At 42.6% G+C, this 10,792-nt stretch overlaps 1 protein-coding gene across 1 annotated transcript; it reads right to left on the reverse strand.

Annotated features, from left to right (window-relative positions):
- Positions 1-4,915: 4,915 nt before the first annotated feature.
- On the reverse strand, positions 4,916-7,148 carry LOC147900364 (phosphoribulokinase, chloroplastic-like). Its single transcript, XM_087377600.1, has 5 exons — positions 6,535-7,148; positions 6,212-6,296; positions 5,996-6,080; positions 5,640-5,884; positions 4,916-5,468 (listed from the first exon to the last, which is right to left on the reverse strand). Exons 1-5 carry the CDS (start codon positions 7,077-7,079, stop codon positions 5,220-5,222), a joined length of 1,209 nt encoding a protein of 402 aa, XP_087233726.1. The 5' UTR covers positions 7,080-7,148; the 3' UTR covers positions 4,916-5,219.
- Between the last annotated feature and the right edge of the window lie 3,644 nt (positions 7,149-10,792).

A 10,792-nucleotide genomic window follows, 5' to 3' on the forward strand; every position in this document is an offset into this window, starting at 1 on the left:
CTAAGAAAATGTCTACACGTTTATGGTTAACTTTACATAAGGCAATCTGGACCAACTGTAGAAGTCTTAGCATTGGTAAGGGAGATGGCACATGCAAATATTGTGTGAGTAGTAAGGAAGACATCTTCCATCTCTTCATAGCTTGCCCCAGAGCAAGAAAAGTTTGGAAATATGTGTAAGAATAGGGGAACCTATAAACTGGAAGTTTATTCTATTGGGTGATGCTCTCAAAATACCTTATGCTACATGGACACACATCTAAGCATATGCACTATGGTTTATATGGATATCCAAAAATGAGTTTCAATTCAATGATGAGGTCATGCATGCTGAACAGCTCTTTGTTAATTAGTATGAATGCTATGTTCTTACTAACTGATCACTGGAAGAAGACATCTAAGAGGCAAGGAGATGCTCCAACTCAGGAGTTAACATGCAGGCTCAACTCCTCCCTTCAGTCTTTCCAGTCAAATAAGAACCTGCAGACTAGAGTACCTCCACTGGCTATTGTTTCCCTGCTACTGATCTTGTGTGCATAGGCCCATTACACTAGTGATTGCTGCTGCTATGATGGATGCCATAACAACAACTCTTTTTTGGAACATGCAGTTAATTTGCAGCACACTGTCTCTTTCTTAGATAATCAAGAATGCAGCTGGGGATCATAGTATGTGGCATAGCCTGCCTTCAACAAGCACATCAACTCTTGAGTATATTTTACTGGTTTTGCTTTTTCCCACTACTAGACAGTGGTTTTCTTGTATGCAGTCATTCCTCTCTAGAGGAGAACATTTTGTCAAGTTTTGACACCACTGTACAAATCATATGATTAGAATATAATAAAATTTTCTTTGCCCCCCCCCCCAAAAAAGAAAAGAAATGTTCAAAAGGAAGGAGGTTTGCTTGAGGAGAAGATATGTCTACCTCTACTACAAACAAGGTAGGAAATATTTTTTTTCAAATCAAAACGTCCCATCCTCCTCCTAGTGATGCAAACTACCATGAATGCATTGACAGAGGGTGTCTCACTTATGCGTGCATGTGCCCCCCCTCCCAACACACGCACGTGCACAAATCCCCCCCCTCAAGACACGCACATGTAGCCAATCAAACAATCATCACACATGCACATGCACGTGCGCATGCACAAATTCCCCCCCCTCAACACACACACACACATGCAACCAATCAAACAATCATTTAATTGATTTAATGTTGCAGTATCACACAGGTCCCATACTAGTATTCTTAGTGTGGCCCAAAATTCTTATGACCTGTTTACCTTGTATATGCATTTGTGCAACTTCAATTTGAGATTGAAAGACAAATATTTTCAATACTGCCATGGGTGTAAATATATTTTGATGGCGAGTTCAGGATAATATGATTGTATCATCTTTATCTTTTAACTTCAGCAAAACTAAACAATTCTTGGTCTAGAAGCAAATTCTTATGTTGTTCAAATGTAATAGGATTTAAATGACACTTCCTTAAGAGAACTATTTGTATATATACATATGATTCAATATAGGAGCAACCCTTATTCACTCAAATGTATATATACCACATTTTGTTTTTTAATTCTAGTGCACAATTATCTACTTTTGTGTATGATCTTGTCTTCTCCCTTTGTCCCTCCCCCCTCCATTGAAAAACAATAGTGTTTTTTAAATTTTAAAAGGAAAAAAAGGGAAAACAAAGTGGCACTTTGATCACATTGAATCCAACTTTATTCATTGAGCACTTCATTTAGCAATTTCAAGCCTTGATATTTTGTGAATTGAGAACTATCAGCCTAGGTCTTCCCCCCTTTCAAGCTAATATATCCTTCATCCACATTTCTAATAAACATTTTCCTAATTAACCCAACCTAATGTAACACCTTTTGGCAATCAAAGTAGCCTCTCAACATCAGTATTGAAATTCAGGATCAACCCCCTTCAATTGTTGACATGCCTTGGAGTTCATAGATTTTAAAAATCATTGGTCCATGTCTTTAGGTGTCATTCAAGAGAGAATTCGTCCATTTTAGGTGTATATCCCAAATCTCGAATCAATGGAGATGGAACACGATGCTTAATCTAACCAAGAGAACGATAAATACAAAATACATCAAAATAGGTGGCAAGAATACTATTAGTTGCACTCCAATGTAAGCTTGGAAATGATCAATTATCAATTCTTCTTAATGGTGATTTTACAAACTTTTTATATGAAGCCAAATTTTCTCCTAAACTAGTCGACATTACTCCAAAAGAATAAATTTACATATGGCTTGATAATGTTACAAACTCCACCAAATAAAATATTGGTTAGAATCTCAAAAAGTCAAGGAGACCAACTGTTCCTACAAGGCCTAGAAGCAACATGGTATCATCAATTGATCCCTCTATCATAATGTAATTGCCACATCTATGTGAATCCGTGACAAGCACGACTCCAAGACTTGAAGTGAGTGTCACAATCTCCAACCTTTCTGCAAACCAGTATTCTCTTTCAGGCCCATGATAATCAAAATTATGCATCCAATAGGGTGCTAGAGACACTACAAGACTTCACCTTTTGGAGTTATGTTGACATTGGAGTCCGTCCTTGTTATTGCAAACTTTTATCGATGCGATTTGTTTTGGACCAAAAACATTTAGAGTAGATAAGGACAAGGACGATTCCCTAATACACATGCACACATGTGCATGCCTGCTCGGTTTTGCTCACCCCTCAAAGGCCTAGTGGCTCGATGCTTGGTGACCAACGCATGCGTGGTGCCTAGAAGGAAGTTGCCCTCTCTTGCACTCTGATAGTTGCATAGCAAGCATTCCTACTTGGTGCTTGGTTCAGTATTGCATTAAAGAACCAAAGGATTTTGAGCTATGTGGGCGAAACCGTATGGATACAAGTGAAAGAGAGCATGCAACCAATGCAAGTACTATAAAAGACAACTAATGAGTATGTAAAAGTAGCTTGTATCAATGAAGAAGGTCTTAGTCAATAAGAATAGCTGAGGGCTACATACACACACTCACACCTTGGCTCAAGACAGAGCATTCACTCTAGTAATAAGACCACTCACTTGTCACTCACACAAACAATGGAGCAAGGAAGGTCCTTACCCTATTACAATATTCTATTGCTTATAGTTCACCGGATCTCTTCTACCAGGTGGTTCTATCAACTGCCTTCCTAATTCCTGACCAATAATCTCTCTAGAGTACTAACTCCTATTGGACCATCTACTTGGCATCCAGGTGATCATCCTTGCCATCCCAAGTCCCACCGCTTGGTGATGCATGTTGCTTGGTTGCTCACTAGGCTAACTAGGATGCCTCCTTACCTATTGCTTGGGTGGGTCTTGGTTGACTAGGGGTCAACACTTTACCTTGGCTGTTCTTCATTCATGTCCGCACGGAGGTTGAACACTTAAGAACTAGCGAAGATGAACCATTCTTCAAAATAGAGGATCCTCAAGCCGTGGGGTATTGTTGGCGGTGTTTATTTCTTTTGCATCCAGAACGATGCTTAATGAGGTGCTATATATGGGGGATGAGACATAGTAGGAGCTGCAATATTCTCAGGCAAAAGATAGGACCAAAGAGGATCTTTGTGGCTGAGTGTCGGTGGTGGAGGATAAGGATATAACACGTTAATACTAATGGGCACCTCATCAGAATGAAGGCTCTATTCCTCCCTCCCTTTCTCAATGACTTGGATTCTCTTTGAGTCAGTGAGGCCCAAGTGTGAAATTATACTTATAATGCCTCTGCTGCACTTGTGGCTTGCACCACTTGGTGATCGACGGCTGGCATACCTATAGGAAAAATCGACACGGACCGGTGTTCTTAGTTGTGGCAATTTCAAGCAACTTTTCTACAAGCTAGAGTAGTGCAGCAAAATACTATGGCAAGGTCACTATAGTTGGGTGGGGCAAGTTCTAGATACTATTCAAGAGATCTCACTATTTAATCTTATAGTTTTCCCCTTGGTTGTGCACCTCAGTCTTTAACCTACAGGTCGAATTCATGCAAAGCCCGATCATAGAGAGAAACTTTCATGGTGGTGAGTAAATACTCTAGGTGAATGATGCGAGCTAACAGCTAGTACAAAGCTAGAGCAACGTGGGAGCCATTGACATTCTTTGAGAAAAACACATCTAGAGTTCAATACCTGACCCAAAAATCCTCTTCAATAGAGATGGCCCTCGAAATGTCTATAGGGGTGACATGGCCGTACATTTCCTTGTCTTTGAGCTCCCTTCCTACGCGAGGGAGAGAGACGGAACGTGTAGACTTTCAATGAAAATGCTACACTTTACATACATTTTGAGCCAAGGTATACAAATTGAACGTCAATGCAGTCCCCGCATTTCACGTACCCCACGCAAACGTTTGGTAGTCATCTCGCAAAAGTCTCCATTTTTTTAAAAGCGTCCCTATCCAAAAGAGTCTTATCTTACGGGGGAAAATGGTGCAATTACTCGTACTGTACTACAACTGGCCAATTACTCGTACTTTACTACAACTGGCCTGGAAAAACACGATTTGAGTTGATGTGAAATGGGCGATGAATTGTCATCATCTCATAAAGCATGGAAAAGGTCTTGAAGCAATTCATGGCTTCGCACGGCAGGAAATTGACATGTTCGTATCCAATTCATGGCCCTGGCATCAGGCATGGAAAAGTTCTTGGTGCAATTCATGGCTTCGATGGATTCGTGCTTCGTGCAATTCATGGCTTCGTGCTTTGTAGTCCTAAATTTGTTAACAAAGCCAAGACAATTGAAATTTAACGACATAGTTGTGTTCAGAGACGCCAAACCAAATTACCAGCACAAAAACTTTGTACTTTCAGAACACTCAAGCCTCCCAAAACTTACAACCCATAAAACTTGCATTACATGAAGGATGTCACATTGACAGAATCGAAAAAACTACCCCGTAGGTAGTTGTCCAAACTTGATTAGTACAAGAAAGCATAGGCGCTGTTATTTGTTCACATTCTTGGAGCCAATGGGAGCTCAAACAGAGGTACGCTTGTTGCCGATATAAATTCGAGCAGAAACTACAGTGAGTACATTTTATTTGTACTCTAGAGACAGGAGTGTAGAAGTCAACATAAGCAACATAGCTCAGGTATGCATCTGTCCAACATACAACATTTGCCATTTTCATGCACTGACTGTCTCGGTTAGCTGGAAAAGAGGGAGCAGCTTCTTGCAGAATAGCTTAACCTCTCGTTGATGCAAATGAAGCCCCTTCCTTGGAGGTGAGTCTTTCATATACATCCCGAATTTTGAGACCTACCATGGTCTGGAAAAAACCAGTTCCATTGTTACTGCCTGGGAAGTCAGCGTGCTTCAACATTTGTTGTGTGACCTCACCATAAAACCTGGTCGAAATATTGCTAAGATGGCTCTCTACATAGATTAGCTCCTCAAGATTGTCGAATTGTCCATCCATTTCCAACACGGTCACCTGAAATGGCAGACCACAATCCAAAATAAGTCACCCACAAAATAAACAGGTAAGTTCTCGAAAATTAGCAAACTGGATTGCCACTATGTATTCTTGCAACCTGTTTAAAGGAAACAATGCAGGGACTCACCCAATTTCTGATGAAAAGACCAGAACAAAGACAAACTCTACCTCATTATCGTAGTATGTATCAGGGCCGTAGAAAAACTTGATCCCAGGATACGAACATGTCAATTTCCTGCCGCAGGGTATCCAAGTGATGGTAGAACCCTCGTCGAAAAGATAGACTGGCTCAAAGTGTTTAACTCCCTCTTTCATTATCATGCGAACTCGCAGGATCTTGCCCTCGTTATCATCCGGGATCAGTTGCGTGGGCAGGACCTGGATCACCACATCTGCGTGCTGCTTCTGAGGGTCTGCAATCATTGGATATATACACATGAATACAGGTCGGGGTCAGAGAACTGCTCTCAACTGCCATGGCGACAAAAATCAAAGACTAACACATTGCAAAGCGCGGTGCTTACCTATGTATGCATCGAAATCAGGCTTTCGTGCAGCAATGCTCGCCTTGATACTCTCCAAGCTGTGCCCACGCTCAGCCATGTCACGCTGCACGGAACAATCCTCCCTTGCTTACCCGGCGACGTAAGAGATACGTGCATCGTTGCACGTTCAACTTGTACAAGATAATGCGAGCTGTAATCCGAAAAATAGCAAATGCAAGGTTTGCAGCTCCTTACCTGAATTTTCCAGGCAAATTTGACTTCATCGCTAATGTCTAGATAGATACTGAAGTCGAGAAGTTCTCTAACTCTGGCATCATACCTGCGAAAATGGGCCAAACAATCTTCAGCCGGAACAGAGCTACGCAAGATCCCAGCAGCAATTATGATAAGCTGCCTATGAGTAGATGCTTACAAAGCTAAATCCACAAGTAAGCTTAGTTGGGAAACGCATGCTTGATACACTAGACAAGCAAATGCCACAGTGAAAGACGGTGAATTCCCATCTTTCTGAGTGCGAGGAAGCTTCGATGGAGGCTGGGAAGCTAATTAGCACTCACATAGGATGAAGTCCTTCGATGACGAAGATTTTGGGGGGAGTGATAGTTTCAGGGGGGTCAAGAAGGCCGGAGACATGGTTGTAGATGGGCTTCTGGATGGACTTGCCATCACGGATAACCTTGACCTGCTCATACATGAGGTCGAAGTTGTTGGCACGGGGGTCAAGGGCAGTGACACCCTTCTCCTTGCGGCCGGTACGATCGAGGGAGTGGTAGTCATCGAGGCAGATGACAGTGGTGGTGTCACTGATGAGGGTGTTGGAGTCGGGGTTGCCACCTTTGGGGGGGGAGGCGGCACCGCCGAAGACGCTAGTGAGGCGACGCATGAAGGTACTCTTACCGCAGCCGGAGTCAGCGGCGAGGCCGATGATGATGGGGCGATCGGAGGAGCAGAAGACGAGGAAGCAGCTATGGGAGGAGGGAGCTGGAGCGGAGAAGGAAGGGGAGAGGGAGACGCCATGGAAGCTGGAAGAAGAGAAGAGCGAACTGGAGCTGGCAAAGGAGGAAGCTGGTGTACTGAAGACCAGCCTCGTCGCCATAGCCATAACAGATCTAGAGGATAATGACACAGAGAGGGTTGGCTGTCCCTGTTGTAACGTAATATATGTTGTATTTTGTGTATCTATATTGTTTGTGTGTGTTTTTTTGTCCTCTATGTTGTGAGGTGGTGAATGGTAGCATATCGCCTTGCCTATTTTTTTTTCCCGTCTCTTTTGGAGATGATGAGAATCACAAGGGATTGGGTTTTGTGTGGCTCCTCCCTTCCTTCCCTTCCACTTGCCTCTACCCCATTCGCCCCCCTTTTGGATCAATCCCCCCCCCCCCCTCCCCCCTCTCCCTTAGGCCTCGCATCCTAGCCTCATGCTTGAACCGGTGTGTTACTTTGTTTTCAATCACCTAGTACTGTGAACCTTTGCCTACTACCCGTATGTCCCAAGCAACTTGCCCACATATATTGACCATAAAGGGGCTTAAAGGGGCAAGTGAGTGAGGTATATTAAAAATTATTTTTAAAAATCCCTCCCCCCAAATTTTCTCTTCAAGAGAAGTTTTACGTTCGCAATAGAGAAAAGCTTCAACAGGAGGTAGCAAGCTAAGGGTGTCCACTTTTTGTTCACTCCCCAATCCTTAGGAGGTGGAAAAACAAGCTTTTCGGCACACAAAACTGCAAATCTCACCTACTTCCCTATGGATCTAGTCTTTGAAGTCTTCAAACACAACATCACACATGCTATTGTGCACACAATGGTATGGTCTGATTGAAAATTCGATGCATGCACAAAAAATTTCTTTGTGTCACATGGCATGGTTCCAGGGCGGTCATACCTTTGTCACGAACAGAGAGTGTCATACTAAATTCTGAATTTCTCACTCATTTTAGATTAAATGTTATTGAAACTTTGTAAGTGGTCTCTTTACATTATGTAGAGCTTAACTTGATTTATTGGTAATTATTTGAATGATTTATCTAATTATAAATAATTATTTACAATAAATAAAGTCATAAAATACATACATTTTAGTAGCACACCACATTTTTTAAGTATTTTGAATAATTAAGCAAATCCAATTGAGTGGAAGGTTAGTAGGCACATAAGGGTGTGTGATTCAATCATCAAATCCCAAATCCAATGATTAGATTTAGGGAGATTAAAGTTTAATTTTTACTTTTACTCCTTAGAGGATCAACAAAGAATATTAAAAATAAATCTAGTAATTCTTAAACATGACCAAACATTTCAAAAATGTCAATATTTCTAGTCCTCCACGTGATGAATAAGAGGAAAAAATTTTGGTTAAATTTGAGTAAGGGAACGGTACATTATGGCCTCCACAAGTTGAATCTCCCTTTTGTGGGGGAAAAAGGGCCACCCAAGCCTAATACCAAGACAAGGTAGGCTTGGTATTAGGCTTGGTGAAGTAGGTTAGGAGCATCATTGACCTAGTGGCAAGCCTTTGGAGTGTGCATGCTACCCATGTGGAAGGCTGAGTCATCTATTTTTGCCTTGCCACCATGTCACATTGTTAGACTACATGGTGCCATGTCATCAAGGAGATGTGACATCACTCGTTGCCATGTCACCTTACATTGCCACACGTGCTTCCACATCAGCCACATGTGCCACCTCATCATTCCACATCATAGGAACTCTTAGAGCCATGTCATCACACCTTGCCACCTTAGCGTACCTCGTCAACATTGCCACATCACCAATCCCTCCACCTCAATTTGCCATGTCAATCTACCACCTCATGAATGCCAACTCATCATGCCATATCACATTTCCATGTCATGGAAGAGCCTCATATATTTCACACCATATTGCCACATCATCACCATGCATGGTGCCACATTAGCCACATGTATACACATCATGATGATGGCAAGCCACATCATCAACATGCATGGTAAGTTATACATGCATGTGATTTGAGTGCATGAAGCATAGAATACCACGATCGAGGTTTATGACCACGATCGAGGTATTTGGAGGTGATTTGAGTACCACGATCGAGGTTTATGACCACGATCGAGGTATTTGGAGGTGATTTGAGTACATGAAGCATAGAATACCATGATAGAGGTTTATGACCACGATCGAGGTATTTGGAGGTATCCAAAAGTGGCAAAATAATCAAATTGTCATGGTTTATGACCACGATCGAGGTATTTGGAGATATTTGGAAGTGGCAAAATAATCAAATTATCATGGTTTATCACATAGGTTATTCTCAAATTGCATTAACGAAAATATCAATCAAGATAGGCACATATGTTATGTGAATATTAAACTGAAATAAAATCAAACGATGAAAATATTTAAAATTAACATTGGATTCTATGTATATATAATATGATTAAAATCAACTTATTTGAGTAGACCACAAAAATTAGTTTCAAAACAAAGTCAAATGGAATTTTAGTAGCCAATTATTTTCAATCTTAGCACCTTCTCCACCAATAATAATCAAGAGCAATCTAGTGGATGATTCATGCTCTCTATAAGACACCACGTTTTGGTTCATTTCACCCATTCTTAGCCATTCTTGCCTCCCCATCACTTTGTCACACCTTCCATCCTACTTTCATTGAGAATGGGTTCTCAAAGCCATAGAGCTAGTAGACGTGAAAGATGTAGGAACCCCCCCCCTAAATCTCGTTGACGAGGAGGGCAAGCGGAAGGCTCGTGAATGTAAGAGAGCCTCTAGAGCTAGAGCTCACACTGCCACCACCTATCCACCTCCATCTCTACATCCCACCTCCACCTCCACCCCCACTCCCACCCCCACTCCATCTCTACATCCTCATCTGCTCCCCTACCTCCAACCTCCGCCCTTCCCCTAGCCACCAACATTTTGCCCTCCACCTCTACCTCTTCCCACTCCACCCTCCCCCCTCCCCCTCCCCCTCCCCCCCTTCACCTTGGCGCCTCCCTTCCCCCCTCCACCCTACCATCTCCCATTGATCCCCTTGCCCCACCTTGTAGCAGAAGTGTTGCTTCACGATGCGACTTGCCGAAGTCCACTATCCGTCATCGTACTAGCAAGATTGTGCAGTCTTTTTTTAGTGACCTTATGCCAGCTTCATAGTCTGCTCTTCTCACGTCCCTAGTTGATCACCCTGACTTGGTAGAGTGTAGGAGGCTTGCTGGTCTTGGTGCACGTAGAGATAGGGTTGTATGTAGCAAGGTCTTTAGCAGTGTTCGATGTTCCTATTCTTCTATTAAGCATAGGAACTCAAGTGATGCCTTGGCAGCATGTCGTGCTATTGTGGCTGCCATTAGTAGACTCAGATGACAAGCCATGTGCATACCGCTTCACGTCTTCTTCAGATTGCACCACACACATTGTGAGCAGGCATGATTAGAGGCAGAGTCTAGAGGATAGTGAGACTGATGCTCTTTGGGCTTTGAGTGGTCGTGCACCTCGCAGCGATCGATTGTTGGATGATTCCACTAGGTCCTTCATACAGCAGTTTTGGGAGGAGCATTGTAGAGCATCCCCGGTGTTCAAGAAGGCATTACAGAAGAGGGTGTCATGCAGTGTGTACATTGAGCATGGTGCATGTTTTTTGGAGTGTACCCAAACTGAGTTGTACACTCAGTTTGTAGAGGTGCACCCGAAGTTCAGGATTGGGCAGAGGTCATTTGAGCGATGCAGGCCATGCTTTGTGCGATGCTCTTAGGAGCGTGACATGTGCTGTTGTCGCTACCATGTGGATTTTGGATTGATGTATGACGTATTCCATTCCCTTGAT

The sequence above is a fragment of the Dipteris shenzhenensis genome, chromosome 7 (genome assembly GCF_047967505.1).
Source record: "Dipteris shenzhenensis isolate YYH24624 ecotype China chromosome 7, Dip_SZ_1.0, whole genome shotgun sequence".
NCBI lineage: Eukaryota > Viridiplantae > Streptophyta > Polypodiopsida > Gleicheniales > Dipteridaceae > Dipteris > Dipteris shenzhenensis.

Excerpts from the sequence above, each read along its gene's own strand:
- LOC147900364 (XM_087377600.1), bottom strand. The coding sequence starts at position 7,079 with ATGGCTATGGCGACGAGGCTGGTCTTCAGTACACCAGCTTCCTCCTTT. Across the intron at positions 6,297-6,534 it reads ATCGAAGGACTTCATCCTAT|GTATGATGCCAGAGTTAGAG; the intron begins GTGAGTGCTAAT and ends CCATTTTCGCAG. Across the intron at positions 5,469-5,639 it reads ATACATACTACGATAATGAG|GTGACCGTGTTGGAAATGGA; the intron begins GTAGAGTTTGTC and ends CTGCCATTTCAG.